Source organism: Hyperoodon ampullatus, assembly GCF_949752795.1.
Source record: "Hyperoodon ampullatus genome assembly, chromosome: 11".
Lineage (NCBI taxonomy): Eukaryota > Metazoa > Chordata > Mammalia > Artiodactyla > Ziphiidae > Hyperoodon > Hyperoodon ampullatus.
The window spans coordinates 35,206,690-35,229,138 of record NC_136924.1 but is presented as its reverse complement, the minus strand read 5'-3'; the positions used below and the strand labels follow the sequence as shown (position 1 = coordinate 35,229,138).

At 47.1% G+C, this 22,449-nt stretch overlaps 1 protein-coding gene across 3 annotated transcripts in view; it reads left to right on the top strand.

Annotated features, from left to right (window-relative positions):
* Positions 1-721: 721 nt before the first annotated feature.
* PLA2G6 (phospholipase A2 group VI) overlaps positions 722-22,449 on the top strand; it is a gene marked incomplete at its 5' end in the record, with an annotated part of 44,807 nt that continues 23,079 nt past the window's right edge. Inside the window, 6 exons of one of the 3 annotated variants that reach the window (XM_079715156.1) lie at positions 722-945; positions 12,462-12,677; positions 13,710-13,893; positions 15,467-15,654; positions 17,988-18,084; positions 19,253-19,435. In XM_079715156.1, the coding sequence (XP_079571282.1) occupies positions 737-945; positions 12,462-12,677; positions 13,710-13,893; positions 15,467-15,654; positions 17,988-18,084; positions 19,253-19,435 (1,077 nt within the window). The remainder of the gene's footprint in view (positions 946-12,461; positions 12,678-13,709; positions 13,894-15,466; positions 15,655-17,987; positions 18,085-19,252; positions 19,436-22,449) is intronic. The other 2 variants (XM_079715157.1, XM_079715158.1) reach the window with 2 other exon arrangements.

The window sequence follows — 22,449 nt, the reverse complement described above, 5'->3', positions numbered from 1 at the left end:
GGGACAGTTTCCATAGCAGAACCTGTGACCCTGTGGGTAGGAAACAAAATTTCCACCCAAACCTATGTCACTGTTTCTAAGTCTTTACGTTCATGCTCATTTCCGAGGAGCCTGCTTTTGCGTTCTCTCAGAGCTCTTTGGGAAGCCCGTGGTAGCAGGCACCAGAGGTTTTGGACAAATGCCCCCGATGGAGTGTGAGATGACACTGGTCCCTTTGTGGCATCCAGTAGAGAGGGGACACTGGTTTTGTTTGTGGAATTCAAATGACCAGTGCTAAGCTCTTTGAGTTCCCAAAAGTCGACGCCATACTTTACAGGGTGAGAACACCCCGTTTGCACAGGGCAGTGTCACCCATCACGTGCGTTCATGTCTGCCATCTCCTTTGATCACAACAGCCCCACGCTGCAGATGAGAAAACTGAGTCTCTTTTGGGGAAACTGGGTCAGGGGGCAGGACAGTGCTGGTCACCTGTGCACAGTGGCAGCCCTGGAACTTCTCGTCAACCCTTCTTCCCTCCCACTCAGTGCTGTTTCTCTTTCTTTCCCCTCCTTTCCAGGTCCCTCCGGGCCCAGAATCCGGGGAGCAGCGCTGATGGGGAGCCACCTGGGTGCCCATGCAGGAAACCCCCATGCGTGGTGAGGTGGGCATGGGAGACCGAGCCCAGCTGACCAGAGACCCCGTTTTCTTCCAGACTGAGGGGGAAGGTGGCGGGCCCTCCCCGCCAGCCCCACGGAGGATGCAGTTCTTTGGCCGCCTGGTCAGCACCCTCAGCAGCGTCACCAACTTGTTCTCCAACCCATTCCGGGTGAAGGAGGTGGCCGTGGCGGACTACAGCTCGAGCAGCCGGGTCCAGGAAGAAAGGCAGCTGATTCTGTTCCAGAACGCTCCCAGTCGCACGTGGGACTGCATCCTGGTCAACCCCAGGAACCCCCAGAGTGGATTCCGGTGGGTGATGGTCCAGTGCCCCACACACACTTCTCTCCTTTGACTCCTCCCAGGTCTCAGCCTGGAGGTCCCTTGGCCGAGAGCAGCTTCTTCAGGTTGACATCTGAGGGGTCTGTTGTGGGTGGGGCTGCTGTTAAAACGGAGGGAGGGGCTTCCTGGACTCGACACCTTCCGGCCCATCAGGGTCCCGGCAGCAGGGGCTGGGGCTGGAGGACTGTTGCCTGCCTCGAGGCTTGACCCATACAGATGGAGGGAGGGAGGGAGGAAGGATGGGGAATCCGAGAAGGTCAAATCGGGGAAGGCCCAGGGATCACCTGTAGCCCTGGGTCCTTAAGGCGTGACTGTCCTTGTAGGGGCTGGTTGGCCGAGGTTTGTTCAGGGGAGCCTGGAAGGGGTGGACAGCTGCTCTTCTCAGGGCATGCTGGGCCCCCCTCTGTGGGCTAGAGGAACGTGTAGGAATCCAGGACAGGGCTGAGGGAACTGAGTAGCTGCAGGGCCGGTTGGAAAAAGGGGAGAGGAGTGACCAAGGGCCCCAAATGCAGGGTCCAGGGGAGCTTGACAGACTGGGGCTGAGTTGGGCTAGTGCTGATGGTCCTGCTTCATTCGTTCACCCACCTGGCTGTCCTGTCGTCCAGGGAGTGAGCTGGGAGGCAGGGATGGAGGTTGGAGGGTGGGAGGCTGGAGCGGAGGTTCCGAAGAGCTGCAGAAATGGTGATGCCAAGACCTGGGAGTCGCTGGCAGTGAGGGCTGTTGGGGGGATGGGGGCACTGTGCCAGAGCCCTGGGCTTTTCACTGGGGGTAGTCATCGTGGGGGGTCCCCCACTGCTCCGAATACCCTGAGCTTTGTGGAGAGAAGGCTTGGTGTATTGGACTTCCTCTTCAGGGGGCCGAGCTTCTGTCTTTTAAGTCTCCTCCTTTGCTTGCCTGGAGGGCTTTGTCCCCAAAGTACTTAAGTGTGTTGGACGGAGGTGTCAGGGTCCTGCTTCCAGCCTCCAGGTAGAGGTGCTCCTATTGTTCTGTAACTGCAGAGCTTCAGGTTGGGGGAGGGGATCAGGGTCTTCCGAATCCTCAGGTTTTATTCCCTAAGGCCTGGGAGTCCCACGACACCCCTATGGGTGGAGAGTTGGATGCTGGCTGATACAGACGGCAGCAATGCTAGTATCACGTTATATTAGTGCATGTGAGGCGCTGGTCTAACTGTTAGCTCCCTCTGTCCTCACCACAGTCCCCAGAGGTAGGGCTATTATTGACCCCTTCTTACAGAGGAGGAAACAAAGCTCAAAGAAGTTAAGTAACTTGCCTGAGGTCACAAAGCCACTCATAGCAGAGCTGGGGTACAGACATCCCGGCTCCAGAACCCACCTCTTCCTTTTCCTCCAGGCAGGCCGCTTTGCAGTGTGATGAGCTGGGCCCATCCTGGGCCCCCAGCCTGACATATGGTCCAGGCGCCTGGCTCTTCTGGGGTGAGCCCCATGGTGGTCACTTGTAGCACCGCCGTGTACATTGTGATAACGTCCATACCTCTCTTCCTGGTACGAGTTAACCATTTACTGCTGACATTGATTTGTGACATATGCTGTTTGACGAACCCCGCCAGCCCCTCGCTGGTATCTCAGCAGAAGCAGGGCTGCACGTCCCAGAAATCCTGGGAGGAATGATCAAAGCGTGTGTGACACGTGATCTTTGCTTCTCGAAAGGGGACTTTTTTTTTTTTGCGGTACGCGGGCCTCTCACTGTTGTGGCCTCTCCTGTTGTGGAGCACAGGCTCCGGACGTGCAGGCTCAGCGGCCATGGCTCACGGGCCCAGCCGCTCCGCGGCATGTTGGATCCTCCCAGACCGGGGCACGAACCCGTGTACCCTGCATCGGCAGGCGGACTCTCAACCTCTGCGCCACCAGGGAAGCCCAGGGGACTGACTTTTGAGGCCCTCTGTGCTGGGACTTTGCCTGGACACACACCCTAAGGTTTGCCCGTTCACTGTTTATCCAGCCCACAGCCCATCTCCACCAGCGGCAGGTCTCTGCCCTCCAAGGGCTCAGGCAGTAGCCAGAAAAGGTGGATCAGGACCCAGCATTCAGTGGGGTAAATGTGGGGTACATGGGCTTGTGTCAGACTCATGTTCCCCGGACAGACCTTCACTCTTTACACGTTTTGTTTGCCCTTGTTTTTCCGTCTGCTAAGAATGCTCTTCCCGCAACCTTGGCCTGTGACTCATGTGTCCCTGCTCTGTGAGCCTGTGCTCACCCCTCTGTTCTCCCTCAGCAGTGTCTGTACCTTTGTCCGCCCCTCTTGCCACAGATTGCCACATGTCTGTTTGCACATCTGTCTCCCCCACCAGACCATAGAGCTCTGGAAGGACAGGGCCTGGATCTGAGTCAGTATTCCATTGTATGGAATGTACCACATCTTCTTCATCCATTCATCTGTTGATGGACGCTTAGGTTGCTTCCATATCTTAGCAATTGTAAATAATGTTGCCATGAACATTGGGGTGCATGTATCTTTTTATTTACTTACTTACTTATTTATTTATTTGGCTGCGTTGGGTCTTTGTTGCTGTGCGTGGGCTTTCTCTAGTTGCAGCGAGCGGGGGCTACTCTTCCTTGCGGTGCGCAGGCTTCTTGTTGCGGTGGCTTCTCTTGTTGTGGAGCACAGGCTCTAGGCGCACGGGCTCAGTAGTTGTGGCTCACGGACTCTAGAGTGCAGGCTCAGTAGTTGTGGCACACAGGCTTAGTTGCATGCAGCATGTGGGATCTTCCCGGACCAGGGCTCGAATCCGTGTCCCCTGCATTAGCAGGCGGATTCTTAACCACTGTGCCACCAGGGAAGTCGGATATTTTTCTATATTATCTTCTAGAAGCTTTATTGTTTTGCTTTTACAACTAGGTTGATAATCTACCTGGAATTTTTTTTTTTTTAAATGTATGGTGTGAAATAGGACTCAAATTTCTTTTTCTTGTTTTTCAGCTGGAGATTCAGTTTTCCCAGGACCTTTTATTTTATTTTATTTTTTTGCGGTATGTGGGCCTCTCACTGTTGCGGCCTCTCCCGTTGCGGAGCACAGGCCCCGGACGCACAGGCTCAATGGCCATGGCTCACGGGCCCAGCCGCTCCGCGGCATGTGGTATCTTACCAGACCGGGGTACAAACCCGTGTCCCCTACATCGGCAGGCGGACTCTCAACCACTGCGCCACCAGGGAAGCCCTCCCAGGACCTTTTGTCACAAACTGTTCTTTTCCACTGCTCTATAATGCCATTGGACATAAATCCAGGCGTCCCTCCCTGTAGGAATGGATTCGTTTCTAGTCACTGTTCTATTTTTCTTTTCTTGCACCAATACAATGCTGTCTTGTAACTTCATAATGAATCTTGATATCTGGTAGAACAAGTTCTCACTTCCTTGTCTTCAAGATTATTTTGGCTATTCTCAACTCTTTGCATTTTTATGGGACAAAGAAGTTCCACCCACAAAACAAACAAGCAAAGAAAGAAAGAAACAAAGCCTCTGCTCTTGAGATTTAAGATTGGTATTGCACTGACTCTATGGATCAGTTCAGTAAGAAATGACAACTTAATATTGTCTAGTCTTCCAGACTATAAACCTGAAATACCCTCCCATTTATTTAGGTTTTCTTTAATTTCTCACAATAGTTCTTTGTAGTTTTCTGCACATTCGTTTTGGACATATTTTGTTAGATTTATTCCTAGTATTTGACATGTTTTGATGTTATAATAAATGATATTTATTAAAATTTAATTTTCTACCTGTTTGTTGTTGTATATAGCCAGGCAGTTGATCTTTTGTATATTCACCTTGTGTTCAGCAACCTTGCTAAACTCATTTATTAGTTCTAATAATTTATCTATAGGACTTTTTGGATCTTCTGAGAACATAATCATATCATCATGAGCATAATGACAGTTTTTGCTTCTTCCTTTCCAACCCTTATACTTTTAATTTATTTTTCTTGCCGTACTACACTGGTAAGAATGACGAGTAAAATGGTGAAGCAAGCATCCTTATCTCATTCCTGTCTCAAAAGGGAAAGCTTCAACATCATACCATTAAGCATGATGTTTGTTCTAAGTTTTTTGCAGATACCCTCTGTTGCATTAAGGATATTCCTTTTTATTCTCAGTTTTCTAAGAGCTTTCTTTTTTAAAAATTCATGAATGGGTGTTGTATATTATCAGATGCTCATACTGAAACAATTGAGATTTGCATTTATTAGCTCGTTAGTTTCTCCTTTATTTTGTCAGTGTGGTGAATTATACATTGATTTGGGTGATTGGTTGGTTTTGAAACGTTAATGCAGCCATATATTCTGGGAATAAATCTCTCCTTGTCATGATGTAGCATCCCTTTTGTACATTGCTAGATTAAATCAAATATTTGTTTAGGATTTTCAGCACTATGTTTATGAGAGATATTATCCTGTAATTTTCTTTTTAGAAAACATTCTTAGCAGGTTTTGGTGTCAGCTTTAGCTGGCTGCATAAAAAATGTTGAGAAGTAATCCTTCTCCTATTTTCTGAAAATTGTTTAAGATTGATATTACTACTTTCTTAAATGTCTGGAAGAATTCATGGGTGAAGCCATCTGAGCCTGGAGTTTCCTTTGTGTGAAGCTTTTCAATATGTATTCAATTCTTTAACAGATACAGGACTACCAGATTTTCTCCTTCTTGTATCAGTTTTGGTATGTTGTGTTTTCAAGAAATGTCAAATTCGTTGGCATAAAGTTGTTCATAATGTCCTCTTTTTTCCTTTTTAACATCTGAAGAATCTGAAAAGACGGTACTTCGGGTTTTCTGTATTTCTCATTGAGCTTTGTTAGGGGTTTATTGATTTTTTAAAGTCTTTTCAAAGAACCAACTTTTGACTGCGTTTAAGCCAAATGCTGCTGTATGTATGCTAATGTCATTTCCCCTGTCCATTAGCTGTTTTACTAATGTTTAAGTAGTTAAAAATTGCAAAATGCATCCTTGACTTATTACAGTCTACCTTTTAAAAAAATATATTTATTTTATCTATTTATTTATTTGACTGCTTTGGGTCTTGGTTGCAGCATGTGGGATCTTCGTTGCCACGTGTGGGATCTTTTTTTTTTTTTTTTTTTAGTTGCGGCACGAGGGATCTTTAGCTGCAGCATGTGAACTCTTAGTTGCAGCATGTGGGATCTAGTTCCCTGACCAGGGATGGAACCCAGGCCCCCTGCATTGGGAACGCAGAGTCTTAGCCCTGGACCACCAAGGAAGTCCCATAGTCTACCTTAAATTGGTACTTTGACACTTCCCTGGCAATGCAGAAACCTTTGAATATTTCAATTCCATTTATCCATCTCATCAACTTTTTGTGATGTATTTTCATTTTAATTAAATATATATGTAAATATTTCTATCTATATACCCCCAAACATTTTTATTGTTCTTAGAAACAGTCAATTCTGGGAATTCCCTGGCCATCCACTGGATAGGACTCCATGCTTTCACTGCTGAGGGCCCAGGTTCAATCCCTGGTCAGGGAACTAAGATCCCACAAGCCGTGTGGCACGGCCAAAAAAACAATCCCAAAACACAGTCAATTTAGATTTGCCCACATAATACCTTTTCCAGTGTTCTTTATTCTTTCCTGCATTATGTTGCTTCCATCTGAGATAGTTTTCTTTCTGCTTAATTCTCTTAGTGCAAGTCTGCTGACAGTGAATTCTCTGTTTTTCTATCTCTAAAAATGACTATATTTTACCTTTATTCTTTTTTTTTTAAACTGAATAAAAACGTGGGGCTTACCTCAGTTCCCTGAGTAAAAACGTGGGGCATACCTCAGTGTGCTTCCCTTTTCTCTAAAATCCGGGCCCACTATGCCTTGCCTGCGTTTGGTTCTCTCCAGAACCTTCAAATATTTGTTTGAATTTAATCCTGCCTTTATATTTGTTTTCACCAGGAAGGCTGGTCTGGTACAAACTCCTCTGTCATAGCCAGAAGTGGAAGTTCGTCTCACAAATTTGATATGTAATATTTGCATTGTCATCGAGTCAAGATAGTTCCTAAATTTTACCATGACTTCTTGTTTGAACCATAGATAATTTGTATGTATCTTGGTTAATTTGTAAACATACGGGAAATTTTTCGTTATCTTTTTGTTATCAATTTCTAGCTTAATTGCATCATGGTTGGAGAACATAGTCTAAATATTTTCAGGTCTTTGAAATTTGTTTAGATTTGCTTTATGGCCCAGCATGGGTCCAATATTTATAATTTTGTGTGTGTGTTTCAGAAGAATGTGTATTCTGTACTTGATGGGAATAGTGCTTTATATATGTCTGTTAGGTCAAGTTTATTAATTGTTCTATATCCAATAGGGATTTTTGGTTTTTTTTTTTTTGGTCTGCTTGTTGTGTAAGAAACTAGTAGAGTATGTTAAAATCTATCAGTGTGACTGTGGATTTGTCTAGTTCTCTTAATTCTGTCAAGTTTGACTTTATTTTGGAGCTTTATTATTAGATACATAATTATCATATTTTCCTAGTGAATTGAAACTGTTATCATTATGAATTGTCCCTCTTTGTGTCCAGCAATGCTTTTTACCTTAAGCTTTACTTTTTCTAAAATTAATACAGCTTCACCAGGTTTCTCTTGGTTAGTATTTATATATTTCCTTATAATTTTAATCTTGTAAAGAATATGTAGTTGTCTTTTCTTTTCCCTGTTATCCAGTCTGTTATTTCTTATATTTATTTGGAACATTTAGTCTATTTATACTTAATGTAATTCTGATATATTTGGGTTTAAATCTGCCGTCTTACTGTTTGCTTTTTTTTTGTTATTCTTCCACCTATTTTCTTTTCTTTATTCCTTTCTTTCTTGTCTTCTTTTTATTTTTTGGTTTTTGTTTTGTTTTGTTTTAGCTTTATTGAGATGCAATTTACAAAAAATAAAATTTACCAATTTTAAGTGTATCATTCAATGGATTTTGATAAAGGTACACACTCATGTAACCATCACCACAATCCAGATGCACAACTTTTTTGTTATCCCTTAAATTTCCTCCATGCTCCTTTGTAGTAATGCCTCTGCACCCACCACAGCCCTTAGAAAACACTGATCTACTTTTTTTAAAAAATAAATTTATTTATTTTATTTATTTTTATTTTTGGCTCTGTTGTGTCTTCATTGCTGCGTGCAGGCCTTCTCTAGTTGTGGCGAGTGGGTGCTACTCTTAGTTGCGATGCGTGGGTTTCTCATTGTGGTGGCTTCTCTTCTTGTGGAGCACAGGCTCTAGGCACGTGGGCCTCAGTAGTTGTGGCTCATGGGCTCCACAGCACAGGCTCAGTAGTTGTGGCGCACGGGCTTAATTGCTTCACGACATGTGGGATCTTCCCAGACCAGGGCTTGAACCCGTGTCCCCTGCATTGGCAGGTGGATTCCCAACCACTTTGCCACCAAGGAAGCCCCAATACTGACCTACTTTCTATCCCTATAGTTTTATCTTTTAATCATACAGCATGTAGTCTTATGAATCAGAGTTTTTTCCCTTGGCATAATGCTTTTGCAATTCATGAATTGAATGTTTTCTTATTATTCCATTTTTCCATCTCTATTAGCTTGGAAATGTATACTCTATTATTATCTTTTAATGATAGCTTTTGAGAGGTAGTTCTCCTTGGGTCTCTTGTGTTTCTGTACATCTTACAAGCAGAGACTCTGACTACTTTTGTTCCATACTGTCTTTACAAGGATGTTTGTATTGTGAACAGCCTTGGAAGATAGAGGTAGGGTCTTTCTCTCGAGCAAAGGGTAGGTTTGCTTACTCTTCTATATAATAAAGATAATATTTTCCTCCAGAGCAAAGCTTAGACAGATTTTCTCACTGATGATTATAACAGATTCAAGTTCCCTACACTCAGGGTTTCTGTCTTCTAATGCAACATGAGCAGGTGTCACCTGACCCTCTTCATGTCACCCTCTGGGAAATGGATCCCAGGGAATAGGCACAAATGCTGATACTCTGGCACAAATGCTATTGCTGTGAGTAATAAATTGCCCTTTGTCTTTCATCCAGGAACCTTGTGTCTTCTGCCAGCATCCATGAAACTGTGTCAGGCTAACTTGTTAGTTTGCAAGTAGGGTAAAATCTGAAACCCTTCACAGTTCTTTTATTTATTTATTTATTTAACATCTTTATTGGAGTATAATTGCTTTTCAATGGTGAATAACAAAGTGAATCAGTTATACATATACATATGTTCCCATATGGGAGCTATGTTCCCATATCTATAACATAGTTATACATACACATATGTGCCCATATCTCTTCCCTCTTGCGTCTCCCTCCCTCCCACCCTCCCTATCCCACCCCTCTAGGTGGTCACAAAGCACCGAGCTGATCTCCCTGTGCTATGTGGCTGCTTCCCACTAGCTATCTATTTTACGTTTGGTAGTGTATATATGTCCATGCCACTCTCTCACTTCATCCCAGCTTACCCTTCCCCCTCCCCATATCCTCGAGTCCATTCTCTAGTAGGTCTGTGTCTTTATTCCCGTTTTGCCCCTAGGTTCTTCACGACCATTTTTTTTTTCTTAGATTCCATATGTATGTGTTAGCATACGGTATTTGTTTTTCTTTTTCTGACTTACTTCACTCTGTATGACAGACTCTAGGTCCATCCACCTTACTACAAATAACTCAATTTCGTTTCTTTTTATGGCGAGTAATATTCCATTGTATATATGTGCCACATCTTCTTTATCCATTCATCTGTTGATGGACACTTCGGTTGCTTCCATGTCCTGGCTATTGTAAATAGAGCTGCAATGAACATTTTGGTACATGACTCTTTTTGAATTATGGTTTTCTCAGGGTATATGCCCAGTAGTGGGATTGCTGGGTCGTATGGTACCCTTCACAGTTCTTGATAGAACCCTAGAGATTGTAACACACATTCTTGGCCTTACTGAAGTATAATTGGTACTTTGGCCTCTTCCAGAACAATACAAGGGTCTTAGAACCCTTTAACTCCATTTATCCCACTCCAGACTTCTATGCCATGTATTCTTTTTTATTAATATTTTAATTTTAAACCCAACAAGACATTATACTGTCAATATTTATTTAGATTCACTCACATATTTACCATTTTCATGGTGCTTAATTTTTTTCCTGCATCTTTGACCATCCATCTAGGATCAAATTTCTTCTACCAGAAGAAAATCCTTTTGTATTTCCTTTTATTTGGGTCTGCTAATGTCACAGTCAGTCAGTCTGTCTCTGGTGCATTTGTTTGTTTGACTAGTGAAATATTTTAATTTCAACGCCATACTTGAAGTTTTTTTTTTTTTTTTTTTTTTTTCTGGGTGTAGATTTCTCAGTGACATTTATTTTCTTTTAGCCCTTTAAGGATGTCATCTCATTATCTCTGGCTTCCATTGTTGAGCTTCATTGTTGAGTCTGATGGTTGCCCTCTGAAAACTTTTTTCTCTTTGCTATTTTTTTTTTTTTTTTTTTTTGCAGTACGCAGGCCTCTCACTGTTGTGGCCTCTCCCATTGCTGAGCACAGGCTCCGGATGCACAGGCTCAGCGGCCGTGGCTCACGGGCCTAGCCAATCTGCGGCATGTGGGATCTTCCCAGACTGGGGCACGAACCCGTGTCCCCTGCATCGGCAGGCGGACTCTCAACCACTGCGCCACCAGGGAAGCCCTCTCTTGCTATTTTTAATGTTTTCTCTTTGCATTTTGTTTTCAGCGGTTGTTACATGGTACATGTGGTGTTAGTTATTGCTACGTTACAATATGTTGACCAATATGTGTCATTCTCAGTTATTGCTATGCAACAAACTCTCCCAAAATTTAGTGGCTTAAAACAATATCAATTATTTAGCCCACAAATCTGCAATTTGAGCAGAGCTTAGTGGGAAAGGCTCAGTTTGATTCTACATAGTATTAGCTGGGGTGGCTTGACTGCACGATCCACTTCTAAGATGACTCACAACTGGCAAGTTGATGCTGGCTGTTGGTTGGGAGTTCATCCAGGGTTAAGGGTCCAGGGCCAGGAGTCATCTCCATGGTGCTTCAGCTTCCCTGTGGTATGATGGCCGGGTCCCAAGAAAAAAGAGATAGAGGCTTCCAGTCTCTTAAATCCTTGCTCTAGAAACTAGGATGGCATCACTCCTGCCATATTCTTTTGGTAAAGCAGTTACAAAGCCAGGTTAAAGGGTAAAGACACATAAATTCCCACTTCTCGGTGGCTCAGTGGGAGGAAAGTAAGTGTGGATTTGGTGGAGCATTTATAGAATAAATTTATAGAATATTTATATTTATAGAATATTTTAAGTTAATGGAATAATGTTTTCCATCAATTTTGGAAAGTTCATAGTCATTAACTCTTCAAATATGGCTTCTGTACAATTCTTTTTCTATTCTGTTTTTGTATCTCCACTTATATGTATGTTACATCTTTTCATTATGTATTCTATGTCTTTTATTTAGTTTCCTGTATTTTCCAAGCTTTTGTCTCTCCATGCTTTATTCTGTTTACTTTTTTCTTACCCGTCTTCCTTTTCACTAATTTTCTATTCAGCGTTGTCCAATCTGCCATTATACCTAAACACTGAGCTCTTAATTTTGGCAGTTGTATCTTTAAATTCTGCAATATCCACTTGGTTCTTTTTTTTTAATAGTTTAAAATGTTTTGCCAAAATTGTAAATCTTCTATTTTATCCTAATATTGTCATAGTTATTTTAAAGTCTGTGTCAGGTAACTTCAGTATTCGTAGACCCCCAGTTATAGATCTGTTTCTCTTGTATATTGTCTCTGTTGGTTTTCTTTCATATTTTCTTTTTTTTAAACATTTATTTATTTATTTTTGGCTGCACTGGGTCTTAGTTGCGGCATGTGTGATCTTCTGTCGCAGCTCACGGGCTCTTCGTTGTGGTGTGCAGGCTTCTCTCTAGTTGTGGCACGCTGGCTCCTCTCTAGTTGTGGTGTGCAGTCTCCAGAGTGCGGGGTCTCAGTAGTTCCAGCACACAAGCTGTCTAGTTGTGGCGTGCAGGCTCAGTAGTTGCAGTACGTGGGCTTAGTTGCCCTGCGGCATGTGGGATCTTAGTTCCTTGAGCAGTGATAGAACCTGTGTCCCCTGCATTGGAAGGTAGATTCTTAACCACTGGACCACCAAGGAAGTCCCATCTTTCATGTTTTCTTATCTCTTCATGTGCCTGGGGAGTTTTGCTTTCATGCTGGACCATGGATTTGCAACAATGCTTGTGGAAATATACGTGATGATATTTTTTAAAAAAGAAAGAAAGGAAAGGAAATCTTTTCAAATAAAAAGAAAGCCCCAACTCCATTTAGGTGTGTGTGATGGGGGAAGGAAGTCCAGCTGGAGCAGGTCAGTCCACAGCAGGAAGCAGGCAAGCACCTGTTTGCAGGGACCCAAGTCTTCAGATTCCATCAAGGGCGCGGCCCAAGGGTCCCTCCCGGCTCACTTCTGTGTCTTCCTCCTCTGCCCTGGCTCCTCAGGCTCTTCCAGCTGGAGACAGAGGCTGATGCCCTGGTGAACTTCCAGCAGTTTTCTTCCCAGTTGCCGCCCTTCTACGAGAGCTCCAACCTCATCCTGCATGTTGAGGTCCTGCAGCAGCTGACCGACCTCATCCGCAACCACCCCAGCTGGTCGGTGGCCCACCTGGCGGTGGAGTTGGGAATCCGAGAGTGCTTCCATCACAGCGGCATCATCAGGTGGGCGGGGGGCTTGGCCAGGTGGGACAGGAGGGCAGGACCCTGGGGATACTGGGTGTGGATGGGGAGTCTCAGTCCAGCCTCAATTCCCCTACATAAACTCAAAGGTTGCCCAGAACGTTTGATTTCAAAAGGGGCAGCATTGCCTCTGGGTTAGAGCAGGGGAATGCTGACTAAAGCCAGAAGGCACAATGTAACATTTCTGGAGTGCCTGCCAGGTGCCAGGCCCCTGGTAGCTGTTTTATACCCACCATGAACTTGAATCTTCTCAACATGCCCATGAAGTAGTGTCATCCCAGTGAGACGTTATGTGACTTGTGCAAGGTCACTCAGCTGCAGAGGGCTGAAGAGGGCTGAAGAGGCTTCAGATCCTTCGTGTCTCTTTCCAAAGGTCTGGTTGCCCTTCTGGAAGCTGGAACACTTAGTCTCGTATGTCTATTCGGCCAACATGCCCCTGGGGAGGGCCCCGTGCCAGCCAGAGGACTCGAGCTCACCATCCTGCCCTGCGGTAGCCACACCTCCAGTTCTCTGCTTCAGACAGCTTGGTTCAGCTGCCGGGCCCAAAGCTCAAAAATCTTCACTGCCTTTTACAGTTTACCGGCATGATCTTGGACATCATGGTGTTTGATCTCACAATAGTTCTATCGATTTCCTAGGGCAGGCGTGGCAGGTATTATTTTTATTTTTTTGTAGATAAGGATATTGAACCCTAGAAAAGTTAAGTGAATTGCCCGAGGTTGGTGAGATTTCTGCCTTCTGCGATTCTTTCTATGCCACCCCACTGCCCACTTCAGGCTGGTGTGGCCCTAGGGCACATCCCTCATACAGGTGTGCAAACTGAACTAAAAACTGATACAGATCACGTCAGTTACAGGTAAATTGTGACTCAGCCCTGAGTTTGAACCAGCCAGCTTGAGCAGGGCACGAATGCTCTTGGGCTCCTCCCCCACCTCCCCTGCGTCTGCACTTGGCTTTCTCAGTGCCCCGCCCACCTCGTGCCATACCCCTCACCTCCCTGGTCCTCCCCTGCAGCTGCGCCAACAACAGGGAGAATGAGGAGGGTTGCACTCCCCTGCACCTGGCCTGCCGCAAGGGCGACTGGGAGATCCTGGTGGAGCTGGTGCAGTACTGCCACGCCCAGATGGACGTCACCGACCACAACGGAGAGACCGCCTTCCATTACGCTGTCCAGAGTGACAATTCCCAAGTGCTACAGGTGAGCAGGGGTGGAGACAGGGTGACTGATTCTGGCCACACCTTACCACGGCTGCAGCTGTCTTTGGGCCTCTGGGCTCAGGTGTCCCTCCGGGCCTCTCACTGTCCCCACTTTGATCCTTGAGGCCTGAGCCCCTTCATGGAGGGTGTAGCCCCACCTGGCACTTGCCTCCCCATGCTTGTCAAGGAGACACATCCTCGGCCACTTTCCTCCTACAACCCTGGGAAAGTCCTCCAACCCAGCAAACTGAGCTCAAGGTCTAGTCCCGTCAGTCAGTTTAATTCAGCTTCTCCTGAGCACTCACGGTAGGCTGGGCCCCTGGGCCGGGTGAATTTCAGCCCCTGCCTGGAGGCGCCCATGGTCCAGCAGGACCTGAGCTTAACTTTTTACAGTAACTCAAAACAAACAAAACTCCATCTGGCTCCTGTAGGCATTTGCACCAAAGGCACTCCTTCCATTAAATTTTTGATTAGCTGGGCAGAAAAATAAAAAATAAAAATTGTAGGCAAGTAGATCAAATGATGAAAAGGCTACCTTATATATCAAATAGAAAAGACAAAATACTGGGCAGTATTTTATTGCCTAGAATTAGAAGATTCTTCTAAAGGTTATATCCTTCTCTGTGCCTTGGCATCAGAATGGGACCACATTATTCCAGAAAATATGGATTCCTGTCTTAGGATTAGTGCTCTCAGGGAAGGGAATTCTATACCCACTGTTGAACTCTGCCCTTACTGAGACCCCACTGTGTGCTCAGCACAGCACCACGTAGAACCTGCCTCGATTCAGAGGGCGGGCACACACTCTTATCAATAGCTGTCCTTTACCACTGGTCCCATGCCTGACCCTGTACTTAGTGTTATATGTGTTCTAGTTAATTCTCAAGACACCCTCTGTGTGTGGGGGCCATCATCTTCTTCTCTTCGCCAAAGAGACTGAGGTTCAGCGAAGGTATGTGCCTGGGGAAGGGTGCCACAGAGCTGTGAGCAGTGGAGCTGGCCCTGGAATCGGGCCTGGATGCCAGCACCTCGGCCAGCACCTGCTGTGTCCCTGGCCTGTCCACAGACCCAGCCGGTCACAGGGGTACACAGGGGTCATAATTAACCTCAGGGAAACAGCTTTCAACCACAGTCGAGGAGATAAAATCCTCATGGCTGTTTTATTAATACTGGTGTTTTGTTTAATGAAAAAATAATACCTACACGTAGCTGAAAAATTCAGGCAGGACAGAAGGGTATGCAATGGAAAGCAAGTCTCATTCCCACTCAGACCCCCAGTGCCCATCCTAGATACAACCTCTTTTACATTTCCTGATTGAGAAATTTTTCATACACGCCACAGTCATGCCAGACCAGCGCCCCAGGCAATACTGGCACAGTCAGCTTCTTTCTCTCCCCAAAGCCTCCTTTCTTGGTGGCTTCTCTTGAAGTTCTTGTCAGTGTTCTCATGGAGTCCAGCTTCCCTACCCCTGAGGCCCCAGAGAGGGACGGCCACAGTGGTGGATGTTAGCAGAGGGACAGGCCAGGGGCCTCGCTGTGTTTGCCTCCTGCCCACCCCGAGGTCTTGCTGTCAGTTCCTAGGGAAGAACGCATCGGCTGGCCTGAACCAGGTGAATAACCAAGGGCTGACCCCACTGCACCTGGCCTGCCAGCTGGGGAAGCAGGAGATGGTCCGTGTGCTGCTGCTGTGCAACGCTCGCTGCAACATCATGGGGCCCAATGGCTACCCCATCCACATGGCCATGAAGTTCTCCCAGAAGGGGTAAGACCCTGCCCTGCCCCACGTGATCCGAGGGGCCTCCAATCTGCGCTGCCAGTCACCCTGCCCAGGCGAGTAGTGGCCTCCACAGGCTCATTAGGTGCATGTCAGATCCTGGTGCCAAGGGCTGCCCGGGTACAAAGAAAATATTTGATAAATGTGTGGGAGTGTGAATCTCGGTCCATGAACTCTGCTGTGCAGAGAATAGAACTTTGAAAGTTGCTCAGTCATGCACCTTAATTTCTGACCGTGAGCCTCCCTCTACCAAACTGGAGAAAAACGATCTTAAACTTCCCTGGGGTTCCCCCTTTCCCGCTCCCCCAGGTGATGCCCCAGTGCTAGAATCTCACGCAACCCTAAGGCTTGGAAGGGTCCATGTGACCTGGATCCTCTTCCGTCCTATCCCACCACATCTGATCTGAACAGCCCCTTTGTGGCTGCTGTGCTGGTGCAGCTTCTGTGCCCAACTCGAAACCTAGGAATGATTAGCAAGGTGGCCCAGGGCCCCATCCGCCTGATGCATCCCTCCTTCCTGGGGGGTGGCACTGCTGGGACTCAGGTGCCAGGCCCATGTCTTGGGGAGATCTAGACCACTCATTTCTTCCTTTCTCCCCAGCCCTGGGAAACCTGGTCTCAGGATCTCCATGTGCAGTGTGTGCACGTGTGTGTCTGTGTGTGTCTGTGTGTGTGTGTGTGTGTGGATGTAGGAGGGATAAAAGAGATGACTATCCCAAAATTCTACCCAGCAGATACAGTAACTAGAATGAATGAATGAGTGAATGAGTCAGGTGGTCCCTCAGTCCCGGGCACTGTGCCTTACAGAGGTGGTTGAGAGAAAGCCCAGGACAGGGGATACAGAAGGCGCCCAGTACTTTCCAGAGCCATGTGATAGACGGGCAGCAAGAAAAAAGCTCAGAGGGGCTGCCCTCGGGTGGGGGGCAGGCACGCTCACCCTCCCTCAGGGTCTTCCTTCCTCTGGGGTCTGCACCCACCTTTTGGCCCCTGGAGGGCATTGATGTCCCCTTGAAGGTCTGGTCGAAGCCTGGACAAACCCTCCTTTCCTTGATTCTTCCTCGTACAGCCAAGATGAACTAGAACTTTCGGGAAGACTTGACCAAATGGTTGGAGACAATCCCAGCGCTCCCACTCCCAGTCACCCCGTTACTGAGTTGCAGGTTGCAACCTGAATGGACACACGTGATGAGTGATGCTCTCCCATACCCAAGGGCTGGCACGGTGGCCCCGTTCCAGCTCGGCTCCAGCCACCCTACTGGCTTCAGTCACCTTCTCGGTCCAGGTTACTTCCAAGGTCCCGATGTGGCCCAGGTTGCTCCCTCATCAGACACCTGCAACCACATCCCAGGCCTCCCGTGTGGATTGTTGCAGATGAGACAGCACGAGTCGTCTCATACCTCGGGTGTGCCCTGCACACGGCCACGCTCCTCTCAGGGCTCCAAGGGGGCACATCTCTCTGTCACCACGTGGCAGCCCGTGCATTCATACTCCAAGAATCACAAGTGTTAGGGTTACTGGGACTGGTTCCATCCCAGCCCCAATCTGGGGGCCCCTCTGCTGTTGGTATTGGCTCAGCCGAGCTTCACAGAGAGCTGGGTTGGGCCCGGGACCCCACTTTGACTTGGCATAATGTCTTCAAGGTTCGTTTGTGTCGTAGCCTGTATCAAAACGTCCTTCCCTTTTAAGGCAGAATTACTCCATTGTATGTACCACATTCTGCTTATCCATTCATATATCCATGGAGACTTAGGTTGTTTCCATCTTCTGGCTATTGTGGGTAATGCTGCAGTAAACACTGGCATACAAATATCTTCTTGAGCCCCTGCTTTCAGTTCTTTTGGTTATCAATCTAGGAGTGGAAAGCAACTGCACTTGTAACCACCCCGCCTACTGCCTCCTACAGGACGCAGTCACTACTTGCAACACCAGCCGTTTGGGAGGCAGGGGAGGATAGAGGGCGGCCGTGTGCCAGTCACAGGCACCCATGTTGCAGACAGGACCAGCCACTTTCCAGAGGTCACCAGTGGGAAGCTGGGGCTTAACCTCAAGCCTGTCTGACTCTGCAGCCAGCACCAGTGAGAGTGATCACTGCTGACTGAAGTCATCAAGGAAGGCTTCCTGGAGGAGGGGGCTTGAGATGTGCCTTGAGGGGCTCAGGATACCGTTGCCGTATCACCATATGCATGCTGGTCGGTTTTGTTGCAACTGTATTTGCAGGAGCTCTCCCTCACCAGTAGATGAAGCCTTGAGTCGTGGCCTCTTCCAGTGTCAGGCTGCCCCCGCTGGCCTTCCTCACTCCCACGTGGCTTCTCTCTCCCCAGGTGTGCTGAAATGATTGTCAGCATGGACAGCAGCCAGATCCACAGCAAAGACCCTCGCTATGGAGCCAGCCCCCTCCACTGGGCCAAGAACGCAGAGGTAAGCAGGTCTGAGGGTGAGCCGGGGCAGGGGGAGAGTCCCAGAGCCCTTTTGTCCCTTAGCTACCTATAGGAAGGAGGTTCCTGAGAGGTCTCTGAGGGTGGCACTTGAGGGCCCAGGAGATAAGCCCAAGGAGGGATGACGTCCTGGCATTGCAGGTGAGTGTCCCCTCTGCGGTTTCCTCATGTATGATTGGGGATCTATGGCCTACCTGTGGAGGTATCGTGAAGTCAGCAAAGCAGTGCGTGAGAAAATTCTTCATAAATTGTCAAGCGCCTCGCAAATAGAAGGTGATAGATGGTGATGATGCTGATGGTGATGATGATGGTGGCTCTAGCTTCGTCTATAGAGAGCCTAGCCGGCATCTCCTCTGAGGCCTCTCCCCGAGCTAAGCTCTGACCCCTGGGAGGATGGAGGTCTCTGATCACTTATCTCCAGGAAGCACAGCTATCAGTGCACTGGATGCCCTCAGAGATGATAGGATACTCGTAAGTGTGACAGGCCAGGAGGGAAGAGACTGACGACCACTGTGGATACCTTCACACCAGGAGCTAAACACCAAGTCAGGCCCTCCTGTATGTTTTCATGTTCCTTGTCAGCACACTCTTTGAGGTGGGAACTTGCAGTCCCATTTTCACAGCAGAGAAAACTGAGGTGCACAGGGGTGCAGTGACCCTTCCAAGTTCAGACAATGGGGATGAAGTGGGGCTGAGCTTTGGGCTCAGGTCTGTCAGGGTCCAAAGTCCAGGCTCTCCGGGGCTGTTGGGTGAGCAGGGGTGTGTGTTGCCAAGGCCCAGATGGGGTCATACCTTTTCAGGGTCCTGGGCAGGGTGGCAGGGAGTGGGGCATTTCTGGGGCAGGGCCCAGAGGAACCTTTGCAGGGAGGGATGGGGTCCTGTGAGCTCCAGGAAAGGACCCTGAAGCCCTTTGAAAAAGTCACCACAGCTTCAGCTTTTTGTCCCCTAGTTCCTGGGGTGCGGCCAGTGTGGGAGGCAAGATCTGGGGCCACCCCCAGAACTGGGGCCTGCCACCTTGGCTCCTCCCATTGCTGGAGCTTTCCAGAGGCCGAGACCTGAAGGAAGTGGCCCTGCCCAGGTGCCACCAGCTGCCACAGGCCGCAGCTGCTCTGAGCACCCTGCTGACTCGGGCCGGGACCCTGTCTCTGCAGATGGCCCGCCTGCTGCTGAAACGGGGCTGCGACGTGAACAGCACCAGCTCCGTGGGGAACACAGCCCTGCACGTGGCCGTCATGCGCAACCGCTTCGACTGCGTCATGGTGCTGCTGACCCACGGGGCCAACGCCGAAGCCCGGGGCGAGCACGGCAACACGCCGCTGCACTTGGCCATGTCGGTGAGCCCCGGGCTTACTGCCTACTCGGCAGGGGTGCAGGCGACCAGCAGGGCTGGGGCATGCCCCGCTCTGAGCCCAGAATAAGAGCCCCTTCCTCTGCGCTCCAGGACCTCTCATTCCCATGCCCCCATGTGACATCTGGATGCTGTGAGAGGGGAAGATACAGCTCTGGCTACTGACCGTGGCCTTGGGCAACTCACATCACCCCTGCCAGCCTTGACTTCCTTATCTGGAGAATGGAGGTGTTGGTACCCACCTGACAGAGTGGTTGAGTGGGTTCAGTGATAGACACCCGGTAACTCTGTGAGGGATGTCTAAGCAGCACATGTAAGACCCGGCATGGAGTAAGCATCCCTGAGACGTTCGTTCTCCTTCCCTGCATCATCAGGGAAAACTATTCATCTGCACGTTGCCCTTATCTCCCTGGTAGATGCCAAGCTCCTGGAAGGCCAGGCCTGCTTACACATCTTGGTGGCCCGTGGTAGGTGCTGGTCACCTTTGCTGGTTTATTAGCACAGTTCCTGCCCTTAAAGCCCCCACAGTCTGGTTAGACAACTACAGCATGAACATACTAAATGCAGGGGAGGGAGTGTTATTTGTTACAGACGTGTGTGTATGTGTATGTGTATGTGTATGTGTGTGTGTGTATAACTGTAGCAAACCATATGTACCCATAATTCTGTTCGACATGTCTCGGAGTGATAGAATAGGAGATTCCCCTGGAACTCTAAAAGAAGGAGATTTAGGACAAAGTCAGAGACATCCTGTTTTATACCAAAGGTCATAATTGTAGAGGGGATGTTGCCCAAGAGACTGAAACTATAAATAAAACTGTGGACATTTTTAGCACTGAATGGGCCCTTTGAATTACGTAGTTGAGCAGTTCTTAAACTTTTTGGTCTGTTTGATCCTTTTATGCTTTTCAAAAGTATTGAGAATCTCAAAGACTGTTTATTTGAATGTTATCTATCCATATTTACCACATTAGAAATTAGAAGTGAGGGATTTTCAAGATACTTATTAATTCATTTTAAAATAACAATAATTTACCAAGCCCATGCTAACATAAGTAACATTTTTATGGAAGATCGACTTTATTTTCCAAAACAAAAAATAATTGAAAAGAGTTGGCATCGTTTTACATTTTTGTGAATCTTTTTAATGCCTGGCTTCAGAGAAGGCATGGATTTTCCTATCTTCTGCTACATTTATTCAGTATGTTGTTGCATATGTTAAAAATATGAAGAAACTCTGGCCTCACATAGATATGTACATAGTTGGAAAAGATATGTAGTTGTACCTTTGCAGATAATTGTGGATATTCTTTCTTTCTTTCTTTTTTCTTTTTCTTTTTTTTTTTTTTTTTTTTGGCCACGCTCCATGGCTCTCGAGATCTTAATTCCCCAACCAGGGATTGAATCTTAGTTCCCCAACCAGGGATTGAATCTGGGCCTCGGCAGTGAAAGCGTGGAGTCCTAACCACCGGACCACCAGGGAATTCCCCCTGGATATTCTTTCATATTGCACCAAAACTTGACAAGTGGTTGTTTCTGACAAGTTGGTTGCAGTAGACACTCTGAAATCATCTCCTCAGACTTTTCACTCTCTGTTACAGTGAAAACCATTGGCATCTTTTGCACTTTGCCTGGATCTTTTACCCCTGCACGACTTCGTGTCATCCTTGGAAAATACTGGTTTGCTGAGTATGCCTAGCTACCAAATGTTGACCCATTTTGTTACACAGTCTCAAAACCCCACAGTTGTAAATATCACCACAATTTCATCAGAAAAGTCTTTAAATTGGGGGAAGCTGTCAAGCCCATCATCGCATAGAACAGTGTTCTAGAATTCCAGTTCTTGTTTGAAAGCTTGAGTTCTGTCACTGGCACAAAGTACTGCCAGCTGTTTTTCTTGAAGTGATAGGCTCACCGCATTCATTTTTGAGAAAATAACCTCCTAGATACCCAGCGCTGAACAACTGTAGTTTGTCTGCCAGTTGTTTCTCGACTAAAAACAGTTTCTCTTGCAAAAAAAGCAGCTCATTCTGCTTGCAGCTGAAACAGTCACACAGTGCTTTTCCCGAGACAACCATCATACGTGGTTATGCCACAGAAATGCCTTGTGCATACTGTGCATTTTATGACACCGAATACACCAGTGTCGAAACTCAATAAGATTAACATTTCTTACTGCTTCATCAAGGGCCTTCTTAAGTGAAGCTGGCTTTTTAATGAATGAATTTACTTTTTACGATGAGTGCGTGGCCGAGGAGAAAAGCATGATGACTGTTAGTTTGGTGCCACTGCCTTGCTTCGTGCTAAGGCACCAGCAGTTTTATCCACAGTTGTTTTTACACCATCGGTGCAAAAGTTAACACAGTGCAAATGCAAACAACACCTTGATGTTTTCATGAATATGGTTCTAACCTCTTGAACCCTCTAAAGGGTCTCCGTATTCATAGGGGTCCACAGTTCTTACTTTGAGAACTGCTGACATAGGCCATTGCTTCCATACTCCAGTCACCTGCATACCATGTGTGCAGTTTTTGGCGGATTCACGAACCACTTTTACAATTATGTACTTAATCATTGCTTTAATTTGGCTTGCTTTTAAGCTTACTTAAATTTATTTTGAAGGAACTGTTATATTACCACCATAGGTGGTAAACCAGTGCCACAAATAAAAGGTAACCAAAGAAGAAATACATAACTAATGGTTGAAACACACGTTTACCTGTGCCCGTATACATCCTAATGGTGCATGAACAGCAGTTTGGAAAATGGCTTTCTAGACACACCTCTTCATTCTCTAGGCAAGGAAGTCAGGCCCCGAGAGAGGGAGGTGATAAGCCCAGCGCTCAGGTCTCCTGGCATCCAGTCTGTTGGTTTGTGCTGGGAAACCACGCCCAGCCCGGCCCCGCTGCCCAGCCTCCAGACGTTCACTGCGCATTCTCTGGGGAGGGGGCTGCCGTCAGGGTGGATGTGTGCTCGGTTTCCCCCTCAGAACCGGGGCCC